General features: G+C 37.0%; 1 protein-coding gene across 8 annotated transcripts in view; it reads right to left on the reverse strand.

The window, feature by feature from the left end:
* The window catches only part of RALGAPA1 (Ral GTPase activating protein catalytic subunit alpha 1), a 134,990-nt gene that overhangs the window by 42,003 nt on the left and 75,223 nt on the right, over positions 1-17,764 (reverse strand). For all 8 annotated transcript variants that reach the window (XM_075103373.1, XM_075103372.1, XM_075103367.1 and 5 more), the window contains 7 exons: positions 16,238-16,348; positions 14,661-14,729; positions 12,733-12,867; positions 11,775-11,958; positions 3,794-4,658; positions 2,236-2,307; positions 1,198-1,321 (listed from right to left, as the gene is read on the reverse strand). In XM_075103373.1, coding sequence (XP_074959474.1) covers positions 1,198-1,321; positions 2,236-2,307; positions 3,794-4,658; positions 11,775-11,958; positions 12,733-12,867; positions 14,661-14,729; positions 16,238-16,348 — 1,560 coding nt within the window. The remainder of the gene's footprint in view (positions 1-1,197; positions 1,322-2,235; positions 2,308-3,793; positions 4,659-11,774; positions 11,959-12,732; positions 12,868-14,660; positions 14,730-16,237; positions 16,349-17,764) is intronic.

The following is a 17,764-nucleotide window of genomic DNA, read 5'->3' on the forward strand; positions in this document are numbered from 1 at the left end:
ATGCAAAAACCTGATAACTAGTAAATAAGTTTCTAAGTCTTAGTTCAATGGGAAATAATTTGTCACTGAAACAAATAAGCATGCTTAATGGCCTTTTACAACAGCACCTAAAGAAAGTTGTACCTCAGACATGAATACATTTAATCTCTGCCCATGTGGGATATATTTGCTTTTCTGTTAATAAAGGATCCAGAATTTAATGTTAAGAGGTTAAAATAGTAGATGTCTCATCATGGACTACTAATCCAAATTAGCCACTCTTTCATCTAGCTAATAAAGGCTAATAGAATTAACCCACTAAAGAAGGGTATTTGAAGACACTAATGTGATTTTTTTTTTCTCCTGAAGAGTCAGGAACGTGGGAAATAAACATCTATGTTTGTGACAGTCGGCAGACTTCTCGCAGTTTTCCTCTGTTCGTGTGGAAAAGTCAGAGCCTACTGCTAATCTAGTAGTGCTTTTATATACCTAAGGAGTAGGAAAAAGAACAAATAAGATGGACACTCCTGTGGACAATCCTGAAGAACACAAGTGGACCAGAAAACCTGCAGATTCTCATGCAGCAGTCAGGAGCAGGAGTGGTTCCTGTACTTCTGTGCAACAGAGCAGAGTTGAACTTTACAACAGAAGTTAATCCTGTGCAGTCAGAAAGAAAGGGTGCAAAAAAGGAAATCCTAGTAACAGTGTTGAATTGGTGACTAAAAAGCTGCAGGTCCACATAGATGATGACGGTACATCACATTATTTCTGACTGCTGGAAGAGACATGGAGCAGAGTGTGTGAACAGATACATGCCTGCAGTGGAAGGCAGGAAGAAGGGAACATAAGAGAAGCTGCGTGTTTGTATTTTTTGGATTACCAAATCTGAGCAAATCTCAAGCTTCAATTGACTTAACACTTTACAGGTCTACAGGGAAATCAAGATGCCTCCTAATCAGTCCGTGAAACCCAAGTACAGGACTGCATGTTAAAGAATCATCTCTGCCTGCACAAACTTTCTTAAATTGAGAAAGCTTAAAATTAAATAGTGAGTATTGCTAATGAAATTAAGACCAGGATTCTTCTCTACATCCCACTTGAAAAACAGTGTATTTCAGTACTTGTGAGTAATGCTGAAGAACCAAAGACTTACAATATCTAAAGGGATCTGTAATTTTCTCTGCAAACAAACTTAGGATATAAACATTTTAATAATACCTCCCAGCCAAGACCAGCTACAAAATCTTCATAGGCTTGACTTCCTCCAGTATTAGTAAGAATGGAGTGTTTATCTTCTTGTCCCTCAGCAACATAAAACACTGCAATCTTGTGTGTCTCTCGGCTGTAAAACAGAGAACAGTCACTGCATGACAGTGTCTTTACTAATACGAAACCAACATATGCAAACAGTACACACAGAGCATGGCTTCAAAAAATATAGTGGAGTTGAAGTACAGCTATATGGCTTCTTTTTGAATACCTTATATATTTCCGTATTTCCCTTCTGTCTTTTCTAGACTAGTCTTCTATCTAAAGCCTGAAGTTTTGCTATACATAAACAGCACTCAATCACTTCTAAGATGTAGGATGGTGCTGGCAGTACCAATTGCTAATGGAATAGCTGGGCTTCTGAAATGAGCAACACCTGTAACACAGGCATTATCGACACTGCACTGCCCGTTAATAACAGTGCCTTGTGAATGTGGCAAATATAGCTTATGCAACCTAATGAAGAATCTTTAAGGACTATAGCGACGTCTTCTGTTCACAGCTTGCTGTTAAGACACTGGAGCAACTGAAGGTGGTTTCTCACATTTCTAAAACCTCCACTGGATTTTATTTTTACTTCTAAAAAAAAATCAGTAGTTTTTAATTCTGTGCTACAACTCCAAATAGAATCCCATGTCTTCAAACACTAACAGTATTGGAAAACAGCTAAACAATTGGCCAAAGCTTAAAATGTGGAGACTTTGAGATATCAAAGTTTTAAAACTATTCCATGTTATGCATGCAAATGTTCATAATTTTAAGTTATTCTGAAACTTGTTCTATCTCCTGATATTCTACTCGTAGAGTTTCACTCTACAAACAACACCAATGGAACTTCAGTGTAACACCAATAACTACAATACAGTGCAAAATACATGAATAATTTACAAACCTATTTTAAAAATTAGTTCAACTCTCCCATCTATGCAAGTAGAGTCATTTAAGTACAAGCACACTTAAAACTAGGCAGCCACTAAAAGAATTTACCATTGTCTTGAGTCCAGATTTCTGAGCTCTCGAAGTAATTTCTCATTTTTCTTCAGGAGATGAAAGCTTCTTCTAAATAGAGAAATTTGTAACTCTTATCACCTGTTTGCTGATGGATACAGAACAGTACAAGAATGGTACAAGAACATTTCCAGGTGCATTCAAGAACAGCCAACAAATGCTTTTGCCTTTTCGATAGTCCATTCTTATATAAAATATTAAGATACCTTTCAAAAAATATGCAAGCTGTTTTTTTACTCCGGGAAATCTTCTATATCCATTATAGCCCTAAGCACAACCTTTACTTCTTTCCACTTTCTTCTGTCAACCTATTGGATCCAACTGTGATCGATCTCTACAGAAGGACAGACAGAACTCCCTTTGATGCATATAAGCTGCACACTTTACTAGGTCATAATATATATGCTTAGTGACAAAAGACACTCCCATAATCTACTGTCCTGGGGAGTTAGTGCATTAAATACAAAGTTTTGCTATTCTGAATTGCAGAAGTGACCAGAACATAGCTCAGTAGTCACCCAGCCAGCTGTAAAAATTTTAAGAGAAAACAAAACAATGTTAGAGCAAGAAAGGCACTTTTCATTTCTTTTAAACTGTGCTTAAGATGTTTCCCACAAAACACAGTGGAATGAGTTTAAGAGCAGTACTGTTCAAAACTAGACTGCCTTGAGGAATAAAAGACCCAAATAAGAAGGGTTATAACACCAAATTTTTGTCTGATTCCAGTGACACAGAATATCCATTTCTCTTCATAGTAAGAAAATATTTCAATGCCTCTGATACAGAATTTGATGGCTAAGGCAAAAGAGGATCTCAGAAGTGCCCTTAAATTCTAGGATGCTAATATTTGTACATACCCACATGTATATGCAGACATATACCTAACTACACCCACACAAAAATAACACGGAGACATTACTTTTGTAACTGAACATGGCTTGTCTCCTGTTGTTCTAAACAATACCCAAACATTGCCAATGTTGAAATAAATAGTAGGGGACACATCTTTCTTGTTAGCTAACACAGATGCAATGCTTTGAGGATGCATGCAAGCAAGCATGCTCTTAGCAGACAAAGCAGCAGGACACTGTCCAGCAACACAATAGCTGAGAATATGACACTTTCAGAGTCTCATTCTGTCATGGAAAGGTTATCATTTTTGCAGGAACATACATGGTAAGCAAAGAAAGCAAAAAAGATGCCTTCTTTACCCATACTAGCACCCCTTAGTACCGTTGGTGAAAGGATTGTTAGAAAAGATATCACTCCTTCCATTTGCCTTCCAACACTGTTATAAGGAAAGAATATAAATAGCAGTAAAGGCAACAAGTACCTCCTTTCTGTCTCTCTAAATGACAGGTTGAAATGCAGAAGAAAACTGCCATTTTCCACTTAGTTGCACATTCCCTCTCCTCTTTTGTTGGCTGGCCTGGAGTATTTTTGGCTTAACCCACTGTATGATCAACTATTATTACATTGTAAAAATAACACAATTCCTTAAAAGAAAGTTCTTAAATTGTGAGTCTTTACTTTTTACCTTTTATCCCAAGAATTCATTCCCAGTATACTGAGAAGTAATCTGCAGTAGTAAAATGCTGACTGGGGCTTTTGTGAGGTTGGCTCATCCTGCTCCATAGCCCTCATATTTAAATCATTGAAATGCTTTTCAACAAACTCCCTCTCTTCTGTGTGCTGTTTCAGAATTGCATTGATGACATCGTTCTCCTGCTTCTCTGAGATGCAGACTGGTTGAGGAGCAGGAATGTTGAGTGAGACACCAGTTCTCTGTAAGCATTCAGGGCTTGTAACACCTAAATACTGCAGGAGTTCATCAAGGGCATCTTCTTCATCCCTAATGGTATCCCATGTTGGTACAGTGTCTCTAAATTTCCTTTTTACTTGTAGTGTAATTCCATCCCTTGCAGATATATCCTCCACATGCTCAAAAGATGAAAGAGCATCTTCCGGTTTATCTTGTTGAGATAATGAAAGTGCAAAAGAAGTTTGTTGTGAAGATCCACACAAAGATGATGGTCCGTACAAAATGGCCGAATCCCATGAGTATTTGCCAGATAGATCACGCACTATAATTCTAACATTTGAATTAGCAGATGCAAGTCCAGCAGACAGTCCTCCCCCAGGCATGTCATCTTCTGCTTGGATTTGTATGCAAGACACAAGGGAAGTATTGTTTAACACAAAGAATTGAAGGTTTGGGTTCTCAAAAAGTTCAGGAGAAAGTTCAGGACTTTCACTGTATGGATTGTCGTTGTTTTCACACACTTGACTGGTTAGCATAGCAGGACCTCCACTCATAGGGTAGTGGCCTAAGTGATTGACTAGATGTGTTATCACAGTACGAGCAGCAACAGAAATTAATCCTTGTTGCATGTGAGTTTTCACTGTGAGAGAAAGAACATAGGTTTTAAAAGAAGAGTTCAGAAGACAACACTGAGATTTACGTATTTCTCTTGGTCTCTTCTTCGTGAATTTTAAACAGAGGATGAGCACTGCAAGGCTAGGATACAGCCAACTCGGCAATGTAAAATATGTATTTTGATGAACACTGGTCTTGTATAAATAGCATGAAAAATCATAAGATAGTTAAAAAAGCATCTTCATTATTTTACAGCCTACCATACCTCCTTTACCACAGCTTTGTAATCAGCATGGTTCTTCTAAAATACACAATTTCTTAATCTAGTGAAAATAAATCTTAAATTGCTGATGAAGTAGAGATCATAATTGTGTTGTAAGAAGTCCATTTCCAACTGCAGTGGATTTTTATATTCATACACATCGTTACCTTCTGAAAAAACACAGGAACATAGATGTACAAAGCCTCTAATCCATCTTAATTTCCCTGGGGAGCATATAGCTGTAGGTTAGGTTGAGAATAATACTGGATGATTTTAAAGTACCAAATCAAAGACCAGACTATCTACACTGAACAAAATATAACAGTATCAAAGTGTTCAAAAGGCAAATCTCATGCTCCAACTGCATTTTAAGAAGTTTCAGGCTAGAAAAACTTAAGAGGGAGAAAAAGAAGTTAATTGTGCTTGTCTTATGTGAAATTTATCTTGTGAGATGCACTGGTATTTCAATATGGTTTTCCCACCTCCATCTTTGTTGCAAACCTTCCACTTGCATGCAACGTTATCTAAATTCACAAAAAGAATTTCTTAATGTTTATACCAGACCCTGCTAACCCAGTACTTTACTGTTATTGGATCCGTCTATCAAATCCACTCTACATTACCCATGAAGTGCAGAGATGGCCAGAGCGACTCTGTCAGGCAGGCAGCCAGCCCTCAACTGCTCAGAGTACCCACTGAAGAACCCATGCACAAAAGTATTACACTGTAGAAGATCACAGGTAGAAAGAAAAACAGGATCAATATGGAAAAGCACGTATTTCTGCAGCCTCTCGTTTTTCACAGAGCCTGGATGCCCTGAATTCGGTATTTACAAGGGGAAGATAAATCACGACTGTATTCCTCAGGATTACATCATATATTTTAAACTATCTTAAACATTGAAAACTGCTGCAAACACTTCTCACCTTCTTTCTCACCAAAAATCCATTAAACTAGAATGTTCTGAACCATGTTACATTTTCATTCAGTATTTACTGAGGAAATGTAACCTCTTGGATGTGTAAGTATGGTATAATGAACTCATCTCCCTTTATATTGTGTACTTATGCACAGTAAAACCTAATGTTTAATAAATTTCTTTTTGCAGCGGAAGGTGTCTTAATTGGTTTAACTGGAAAAATAAAGGCAAATTTGTAATGCATACTGACTGTCATGACAGATCTTTAGTTTCTGAATCACTGCATACATTCTGTGTCTGCAAAAGTAAGCAGTGAGTATACATTTGCCTCTTTTTTTCCCCCCACAAGGTTTGGGTAAAGCATGTAAGAGAGTTTGGGATTATGGCTCTTTTACACCTTTAGGAAGCACTACATCTGAACTGCAAAAAGGGAAACATTTCATCCAGTTAATAGTTGGCAAAATCAACTTCATTTTTACACTATTCCAAACCTCAGATAATCTAAAATATTTTAATAAACTAAGGCCTTGAATACTAATATAAACAAATTAGGTATTATATTTTTAGTATCTGTAACATTCTTGAGGTTTAAAAATTTACAAACACAAAAACATTCAGTGAAGCTGAATTAAATGTCCAGATATTGATAGCATACAAGGAAATTAAGTTATAGTGCCATCTGCTGAAATATAAGAAGGAACTGTAAGCAAGTTTAGACAAGACAAAGAGAAAATAAGTTGGATGCTGGACGAATAATTTATCAGTGCAGTACTAACCAGCGCCTGGACAAGGCAGAGGCTGGCTCATCTTTGTCAGGATATTTATGCCAAATGTTTAACACCTGGCACTGCTCTTCTCAGGTTTCTAGGGACAAAGACATGTGAGATTCCCAGATACCTGAAGGCTCACACTGTGTGTGTTAAATGCCTTCAGTTAAGCTCTTCTGAAAATCCTGAAGAAATGAGAAGGACCTGTTAGCATGTAAGTTATTACTACTACTGTTTTGTGGCAAACCCAGAAGATTTCAAATCTGACCATGGTTGTATTGTGCCTGTGTGCATGAATTTACTCCCTTCAGAGCCTATGGGACATATGGAAAAGAAAGGTGATACAATGATACGAAGAGTGGAACACTGAATTTAAATTTGGAAGGTCCATTCCCAGCCCTACCATGGTCTTTCTCTGAAAATTTTACTCCTGAATTAAAGTAACAAATAAAAGAACTAGGATATAAATCTGTCATTGCTGCTTTTATAAAATGAGAACAGTACTTCTCATTGAGATTCCTCTCAGAATACAGTATTGCTGATCTAAAAATGACACAGAAAACTCAAATCAGAAGTGTTAAGAGAAGCATACTGAGAAGTAAACTGTAAGATGTAACCTGTTATGCTGAAATAAAATAAAGCAATCTTAAAACATTTTTGCCACACAGCAAATGAGATTTCGGTGCCAGGTTCCCTTAGCAAAAAAAAAACCCAAACCAAAAACCCACAACAAAAAACCACACAAAAAACCACACAACCCAAGCCCAGTAATGCTTTTTGAAAATATGAGAATTTAAAATTACATTCGCAACTTAAAGGACACATATTAGTAATTTGTTCCTAGAAGCACATCTCCTCAATCAGGAACAACTGGACATTCAATATATTAGACTTCTTAAAATTAGTATCTAAAACATGCTCTTTGTTTCTGCAGGGCACATCAAACTACACAATAACACAAGCCATCACAGCTTTACCACAAATTCTACAAACTAAGCCATACCATTAGACATTAAAGGAGTCTAGCTGGCTGCTTTACCAACCTGTCTTCCTGAGTGAACTCATGTCTGCTCTCTTTACAATGGTACAGTCTTTTGCTTGGGTAATTTATAGGTGTACATGATCACTTGGTAATTTGCTAGCAGCAAGTTGTATTGGCTATCTTTCTCAGTCCCTGAAATTACCTCGTTTGTGGAAAGGCTGAATGTCCATCACCTCTAATTTGTATCAGTGGCATGAATGGAGGATTCCTGAATTTCCTTAAGATATGTTGTTAACTCTTTAATTCAACTTTGGCTGAACAGCTTCTATACAACTACAGTTATGTAGTAGAAGGAAAAAGTAATGACTGAGGGTGGAATTTAGCTCTCCTCACCCTTTTAGCTATCTAAAGAATGATGCACCTGTAGAGAATGATTCATCTCAGGAGCCCAAATTGGAGAAATGGGATGAATCACTCTCCGGAAACTCTTCTCTTTCTCCATTATGTTTAGAGAGAGCCTAAGAGAGTTCAGTTCAGCTTAGCTACCTGCATTTTCCATTAGCTTAAGGAAGTCTCACTCCTTTCTAATTTTAAGCTTCAGCTATAGAGAGATGCAGTCACAGAAAACCCACCTCTAGAACATCCCTCATGAAAACACAAACTGTGCTAATCTGGATGCACCATGTGTAAAGTGCTTTTTAAAATTTGTACCTTTTGTCCCCTTTCAGTAAAAAGGCAGACAGCAAAGACTTAAAAGAAAAGTGATTTCTAATTTTTAAATAAAAGCTAAGACTAAACATCAGATGGTGGAAATCTTCAGAAACTGAAATATATTAGGAAAAGGATTGATCTATGCTAAAGAGTTTATGCTTGGAGAAATATGACAGATGGGGGAAAAATCCATGAAATCAATAATTGATGGATCACTGTATCTATGCAATGCAACTACTGCCTTCCAATCACAACTATCTCTAACAGTTTTGTGATCTACGAAGAACAGGTTTCAAAATGTTTTTGCCTATAATTGCAAAAAATTCCCATAAAATATTATTTCCTTATGACTACACTCTATTCAATAGTCTGATTTTGCTATCTATTAACATCAGAAGACGTATAGCACTTTTTGTTTAATGCCACCTATTTTCATGCAACCAGCTTTCCTGTCAATACAAGGGTCACACAAAAATTCAATTTTACCTTTTCCTAAATGTTTGCATCATTTAATATAAACAAGAAAAAAGCTTAGAAGGAGAGGTTCCATTTTAATTCTCCCTCATATATGTTCAAGGTCCAGTAATGACAGATAAAAGATCAGAAGAAGGCAAGCAGGTCATGGCACAATGCAGTCCAAGTTATCTTTTTCACATCTAAACTGTACAGTGAAAGGCTATAATACTATCCTATCCTTGGAGAAAGCATACCTCTGTCAGTGTGACACTGAATCCAGGCTAGTTAGGTGCGGTTAATTAGTACAGGCAGCACTTGTATGCCTGTACTGTAGCTAGAGGAAGCTGTGTCGACACTAGCTAGAGGAACAGTTCCACCAGCCTTCATGTACCAAGGTCAGGTTGGATGGGGCTCTGAGGAATCTGATCTAGTTGAAGATGTCCCTACTGATTGCAGGGGGCTTAGACTAGATGACCTCTAAAGGTCCCTTCCATCCCAAACCATTCTATGAGTCTGTGTAGACAAGCCCTGTGGTACCTTAGATACATGGAAAGCACCACAGACTTGATGTCTGCAGGTTCTGATGATGCAAGAAAAGCTTCCTACTGATGTCTTTATTGTCCGCTGCTGAAAGTTTGTTCTGGTTTAAATATAACACTTTAATATGCTTAACACTTAATTTCAAAATTATTCTTTGTGTATACTGCAATCTACCACTTTACCTGAAACCTATGGAAAGGAGAGCAAAAAATTTCACAGATAATCCTAGGTTTAACAGATTCCTTATAAGAGACAGCACTTGGAAAGCTGCTGAAACAGAGAGGGGAATAATCCTCTTCTCTTCCCACATGACCTGTTTCCAGAGCATTTATCAAACCTTTGCCCTGCCATTCATTGCAGGGCTTGCTGCAGCCTCTCAATAGATCCTGTCCCCACTACACAGCTGTATCACTGAAAGTCCCCTATCTTCATGTTCTCACACCACATCATTACTGTGTTAAGTGTCCATAAAACTTGTGATGGATCTGACTTTGAATAATAGGATGCATAACAGGGTATGTCAATCACATCTATTAAACTGATCGAAAGCACCCTGCCTGCAGGATTCTGGCATCTCTGTACTTTCAGCTTTGCTTATGACCTAAGGATGGAATGCAGCAATCCCCACACAGTCTTTGTAGAGCTTCCTGGATTTACCTACAACTGCTGTCCTGCCCATTTCCATTCCTTCAAAAAGATCATGATAGTACCTTTACTCTACAGAAGAAGAGATTGACCCATTGGCATGCTGCTCTGAGGCTAGCTTGCCTTAACTGACCCTCTGTCTCGATCAAGTCCCAGACTGGTTGTTAACCACTAACTTTACTCCTCTCACTCCTCCAGCAATGCCAGGGAGAACAGATGCTGTGCAATTGGTTAAGCACTGCCAATTTTACTCTCTGCCTGGCAACGTGAACTAGAAGTGCCAAGGTTGCAAGACCGGGGTTGCATTATAATGCTGTAGCTTGCCAATTAAATTTCACAATCTGACTTACAATTCCAGAGCCCTGAAACTTTGAAAACATACGGGGCTTCCTTAATTCATCTGGAGAGATAAAAGGAACATCTGAAATTACTTTTATTTAGAAATTTAACAAGAAATGATAAAAGAACAGATCACGTACGGAAATGCAAAATGAAGATATCGATGCTAAGGCTTTGTGCAACTACCTTCATTTAAAGAGAAATCTATTCAGGGTTGTCTTTTCAGATTGTCAGATTAAACAAGCCACATGGCATTTGCTGCTAACCCATAATTACAGATTATTACAGAATACAAAAGATGCCAGGCATAAAAAGCTACTACAATTCTCTACACTGTAATAGAACATGCAGTGGAAGTTAATTTTGGCAAATGCTTTAAATATTAGCTTTACATAATATGTATAGGTGAGACTGTAATTAGGACAGAATGAATCCTTCGAAGCCTCTTTCATTCTGACCCAGCAGATGATTACTTTTTACTAATAAGACCACAGCCATTTGACAAAAAGCCAACTATAGTACCTTGCTTCATTCTTCAGTAAATTTAATAATTACAGCTCCTCCTGCCAATAGTTCTCAAATCAGACTTGTTCAATCCAATACTGAGCTTATTAGGGGACAGCTCTATGTTTAGAATTCTTTGGCCAAAAAAGTACTTGAGGATGATGAAGCATGCCTTAGACAAGGGCACAATGATTAGCCATTTTCTCTACATAAAAAACAGCACGTAGTCACTACAGACCACAAAATCACCTGCTGTTAGCACACAGCTGCTACAAAGAGCTTCTGCATTTATCTGGTTCTTAATACCTTTAAGGGAGCCTAAATGGAACAACTTAATATGGAGGAGAATAGCACTACACAGAGTTTCAGGTATCAGTATGAGTCTCATCTTTTTCAATTTTCTTCCCAATGTAGCCATTTGATGTTTACTAGATACACTGCATAATACGTGCTACTCCTCTATAGCTTAGTTTCTTGATTCTTTGTTTTTATTTTTGAGTTTGGAAGAAAATGTTAATTCCCGGGTCTCAAAGTTGTAAGCAGGTGAGATAAAATTTTTCTCTTTTTAGATAAACTCTGTGGTTTTGAACAGTGTAAACAGACTGTCAACAAATTACGGTAAGTTAAAAAAAGTTGAGAGCTTTCAATATTGCAGGCTCAGAGAGGAAAAAAATCCAAACGATGGTTAGAAAAAGGAGCAAAATTAAGAAAAAAATTAATTTACTGACAGTAAAATGAAAAGCAACATTCATCCATGTTGCAGTACTTAACACTTTTTGCTGATACACAGAGCACAGAAGAATCCACATCAAATTGATCTTCATGTTGCTCAGAAGATACTTATTTCAGTTAATCGAACAGTAATTGCTAAAAATGATGTTAGCTCATCCCATACTAACAGTTCTTACCTAATATCTAGGTATCGTTTAAAACTTATGCTTTAGACAAACCCTTCAATACTGGAAACCAAGATAAAATCTTTTTGAAAGAAAATGTATTTAGGCAATTTGGCAAACCTTCAGTGACTGGCTGAAGTTTAGAAGACCTCTCAGAGTCTGGAGAATGCAGTGGTTCTGGTTCCTTCAAGCTTTCTAAATGCATAAAAGGATCATAATCCACACATGCCAAATCAGAAAGGCTTAGAGGAAAATACTTAGGGTTGCTAAAACACTGAGATCCATAGACACATCCATGCAGAACCTAGAATAAAAACAGAATTTCATTACATTAACTACTGAAATTTCTACTTGATAGTTTTATAAGAAATAAAGTTTATTTTTATTTACATTTTAAAATTGATTTGTTAGAACCAGGTAGGCAGGACAAAATGTTTGGGAAATTTCAGATGTTTAATGTTTACAGAAACAAACTCTGGTCTGCAAAGAAAATTGTTAAAACAGTGTCTACACTGAAGTGGAATTTAACAATAAAGAAACAAGAAACAAAACTTAAAACAAATCACTAAGCTACCTTTATTTTTAGATCACCTATCTTCCTTAACTACATATGCTAGTTCTAAGCTGCTGGAGGTTTTAATCTCCTTCCCTTGCAAAAAAAAAAAAAAAACCAACAAAAAAAACCCCACCAAACTACCTTTGTTCTGTGTCCCTACGGACAGCAATTATAATTTAGTGCTTTTTACTTTGCTTATTGCTAAATAAAATTGCTTGGTATAAAAAAGCTACTTCCTCATCCGCTTAAATGTATAGCTGGTCTTCTACCACACAAATGTCTGCTATCGGTATGACATACAAAGAGTAACTTGTTTAAACGTCACAAAACATAAGACAAAATAAATAATTACAAATATACGAAGATCAAGCAGTTATAGTAAAACATAAAAGTAAGACAGCACTTCACATTTCTGCAGCAAATGGAGGTCAGTTTACAGAAAAGTTGTGTCTTCATTTCCATGAAAACTGACACTACCTCCATACATAGAAATTCTCATTTAGTGAGTAAAGAAACATGTACCTTATATATACAATTAAGAACGGATCTCTCAGTCTTATCATTTTCTGCTCCTGTAGTGTGAAGAGGCTGCAGCAAGGTCTTTAATGGCAAGGCCATTATCCAATCCAATAAGCACAGAAGTAAAGAAACCACCAACTGGAACAAACACTTTCAATTACAAATCAATTAAACCAGGACCTGCTGCTTGACAATTATCCCTGTATTTTACTTTTCTGTTTTACTTTATTCTTTTCTCAATTCAGTAGAGTCAGCCTTCTGCAGTGATGGCAGGTCACACTTGTTTAAAAGCCACTGTATCTTCAAAACCTACAGCATCAGTAAAAACTTGGCTACTGAGATTTTAACAAAGACCACCCATACAACAGTTTCTCATCGTGGTAAGTCTGTAAGCAGATACTGTGTCTAAGAGGATGTCCATTATTTTTCAAAATTGATTTGTAGGGTGCTGTTTTTTAGAATGACAGATTACATAGGTACAAATTAAGGCTGAGGCACCATTCTGCACATAAATCTTACCGTAAAGTGAATCAAGGATTACACAAAACTCAGTTGTTTCAGCAACATTTAGTGCCTTATAAATAACTCAGAATTTCCTTCACAACATGTCAATAACGCTACACAGCACCAGGTATCATCTGAAAGAAATCCAACTGCTTTCTATATTGTAGGCTACTCAGTCAGCAAAAGAACCAACTCCCTCTAGGGGATGTTTTTAAAGACTGTAGAACAGAATTAGATTAAGACACACATACACACCAAATTATTAATAACTTACTGGCTTCAAATAATTATTTTTAATTCCTAAAACTTAGCTGTGGAAGAGATAAAGAGCTGCAAGATTCTCTAAAATATTTCCCAAGTTAAAGCTTTTCAAAGACAATCCACTTAACTTAGTAATAAATGACATATAATCATCATACTTATTTCACATAATACAAGTTTGTCTCTCAGAGGCATCATAACATAAATCTAATGATGAAGGGCTCTAAGTATTTTTATATTAAACCAATTTTTAAGAAAACCATTAGGACTAAGTTTGTCAAACTAGGTAAGACAATTTTTGGTACGATATTTGATGTACAATGATCAGTGTTAGTTCATGGGGAGCTTCTTGACTTATGGGAAGCATCTCAAGTGAGAAGGTGGCTAGATTGGCATACTGCTGTAGTCTACAGCTGCCACTGCCTCCTCACAAGCAGAGAGGAGAGGCAAAATGGAGCTCTGGAGGCCAAAATGAGCCTGCCATAAATGCCAGCTCCTGCAGGAATGGGTGGCCCAGAACAATGGAGCTGCCAGCGACACACTGCACCTAAGTGCCCAAGTTTAAACGACTGATGTGTCCCGCAGTCCTAGAGCAAAGCCAAGTAACTTGGAAGAGAGAGAGATTTCAGGAGGCAGAAAGTACTACTGTGAGTACCAGATGAAGAAGGAGCCTGTCTTAGCTAGGGGACTCAGGCCCACTAAAAATAAAAAAAAGATAGCAATTGTTTTGAAGGATGACAACAATCAAATTCATCTGAAGGTTACAGGCTATCTTGCTCAAGAATGTACTTAAAATAGAAAGTGCAAAAAATCATAATCTTATATATATTTTGAAAGGTTTTCTTTACAGGTTGAGAATACATTTTCACTATAAGATAAGTTTGAAGTCTACGTTACTTTTCTTGTAAGTTCACTGATGATAAGGAAAAAGAAGACTAATTATTAAAAACAGTCAATCTCAATTAATTTTAAAGATGCATTTTCTATAAAAACTTCAGAAATTCACTTGCATAAACAATATTGCTGGAATTCTGAGACGCCTATACTGTATTATACTTAAAGAGCTGAATGCCTATTTTAAGGCACAGTTTAAATTTTGTAACAATACTATGCCACACACCTTTGCAATTAAATGAATGCATTAAAAAGAAATGAAAAGTGTTTACCCTCTTGTCCTGTTCATAAGAGGAAGCTTCTGTACTGGGTAGCAGGTGGGTAATAGTTGCTATCAAAATCTGGGGAAAATACAGCATCATTTCTTTAAAAATACAATTTAAATATCTAAATTCAAAAAATATTTTTAGGCAGCTAAATGTGACACAATACTAGATTCATGGTTAAATTCTACTGAAGTTAATTTTGAGATAAATTACAGTATTCTTTGCCACTTTTTGTTTTTTAATAAAATCCTTTTAATTTAATTTTATAGATTCATAGAATGGTTTAGGCTGGAAGGGACCTTTAGAGGCCGTCTAGTCCAACCCCCCTGCAATGAGCAGGGACATCTTCAACTAGATCAGGTTGCTCAGAGCCCCGTCCAACCTGGCCTTGGGTGTTTCCAGGGATGAGGCATATACAGCCTCTTGGGCAACCTGGGCCAGTGTTTCACCACCCTCATAGTAAAAAAACTTTTCCTTATATCCAGTCTGGATCGACCCTCCTTTAGTTTAAAACCGTTACCCCTTGTCCTGTCACAACAGACCTTGCTAAAGAGATTGCCCCCATCTTTCCTATGGCTTCCCTTCAAGTACTAAAAGGCTACTATTAAGATCTCCCCGCAGCCTTCTCTTCTCCAGGCTGAACAACCCCAACTCTCTCACAGCCTGTCCTCGTAGGAGAGGTGCTCCAGCCCTCAGATCATTTTTGTGGCCCTCAGCTGACCCGCTCCAACAAGTCCATGTCCTTTCTGTGTTGAGGGCTCCAGACCTGGAGACATGTCTTCACGACACTCCTCTGAAGGAATATGCTTTGCTTGACTGATGTAGGTGCATTACGGACAGTGAAATCACACAGCTACTCCAAATATTCAGGCGGAAGAGAACTTGATTCAACATACTTGTAGGGCGCAGGAAGGAGCCTGATGCAGGTTTGTGTACAGGGTTATTTGAGCTCCATTCTTTCTTAGAACTACTAGAATTTGTAAACACCCTGCCTGTACTTAATCAGCAATATGACTGCAGAGGAGCAGAGAAATGCTTGCTATACCTCTTGAGAAGCTTCCACGCAATTCTCTTTCTGGTTCCCTCAGAGACCTCTTACTTTTCTCTGTGGTTCAGACTCACAGAGGCCCTGATCTACTTCCTTGTTATTTAAAGGGTATTGAAAATAATTGTTTTTGCCTTATAGTGAAACACTTTTATGCAAAATGTTTTGCATATGGATATGCAAAATACAATTGCAGATCCGTATGTTAAGTAATTGCTTTCTCACTAAACTTAAACATTTGAAGATAATTAATATTTTAAAAATTGCACTTTATAGATAATATTCTCATGTAAATAATGACACAGTTGTATCTGAGAAAAAATAAGCATGATACAGCCATTTTACATATTAATATTGGAGTCAGCAAGTAACTGCAATGCGAACCCACACAACTAATGTTCTGTAAGATTATGTTTCTACTAATTTAACATTTTGTGAAACATACTTGTCAATATTCTGGTATTTTAATTTCAGTGAAATACATTTTACTGTTACATTTAAAAGAATTAAAGTTTTCAAATTTTAAAAAATTACTTACTTGAATAATTCTTAAAGGTGAATCAGCTTGATACATTTGAAGTCTATGTACATAATGTATCAGCATGTTCAGCATACTGCAGGCAACTTGGGCTACTGTTTTATTTGGAAACTGGAAAAGAGAACACGAGCCAGTAATGACGACTACATTTCATATAAGAGGACATCAGGAATTTTGGTGACTGTTTTATACACGTAGTTCCTTATGTACCTATTTACCCAAGGAACAGAATTAAATTTTACAAAATTTAAAAGGAATTATTTTATAGTCATAACCAGACGTTCATAGCTAACATCAAAGGTTTGGGACAGACAATCAGGGAGTGGTATGCAATGAGGGAAAGGGGAAAGGAGTCTCCTAATTAACTTCAGACTCATTAGTACAGTATCATGTAGCCAGAAAGAATAAATTCATTTCTTGTTACATTAATGATTATTAATTTTAACACATCACTGCAAAAAGCCAAGGATCTAATTCTAAGAACCAAGGCAGTGAACAGCAGTATATCCAAAATGCATGATAGAGTACTGATAGTGAGACTAGCTGCTCTGTATTCGCTAGTGACTGCTGTGTACGGCACTTGTCTGAATGGAAATTAATTCACCTCGGCTTCTGTGCTTAATTCCTCTTTTCTCTGTTATTTTTTAAAGGCAGGAAAATATCGCTGCACTGGAGCCTGCCCTCAACAGTTACTAAAATGTTTAAGTTAAGGCATTGCTCAAGGCAAAAGCGAATGCATTTGTACAATTACTCCCCAGCTTTGGGAGCGAATGCACATGCTGCGCTACACTCCTAAGTAGGAAAACAAAGACATGAAGTGACAGAGATCACAGAATCACAGGTGGGAAAGGACCTCAGGGATCATTGTTAGTGCACAGGACACGTGACTGAGGCTTCTTCATTGCACTTGCCTCAAAACATTAAGCTGTGCACCAAACAAGCACAAAGTGAATTTTACAAGTGAATTTTATTCATCTAGGATATGAAAACCCTACAAATCTGAGCTGAAGACAAATCTGAGAAAGACGGTTGTTAGCACAGCAAAACTACAGACTTTAGAAGACAGCACAAACTACACAGAAGAAAAAATAACAATGCAACAGCCCCAAGAAAAGGATTTCAAATACATTCTTATTCAAGGAAATACTCTGTCTTTACCGAAAGCAAGTGTTCCAAACCATAACACTGATGATTCTCAAATCACTCTGAAAACAATTGGGTAATTCATGCTTTAAATAATGAAAAATCCTATTCTATTTGTCTAATGAAGATGAGTGACATCAGAATTCCTGCATTATTAAAAGAATAAAAAAGTCATTTACATGTTTTAATCTCACTTTACTTAGCAGTGAAGCTGTCACACGTGTGTGTCACAAGGTGGATAAGTGTCTACCTCTGAACTCTGAAAAGGGTAATTACTTTGCAAAAATACTGAGATTTAATTTCTTGGCCTCTTAGACTGTTTTCTTCATTAGCCCAGTTCTATTAGCTTTCAGGGAAGGGTGTATCTCACAAACCTGACAAACA

Source organism: Phalacrocorax aristotelis, chromosome 9 (assembly GCF_949628215.1).
Source record: "Phalacrocorax aristotelis chromosome 9, bGulAri2.1, whole genome shotgun sequence".
NCBI lineage: Eukaryota > Metazoa > Chordata > Aves > Suliformes > Phalacrocoracidae > Phalacrocorax > Phalacrocorax aristotelis.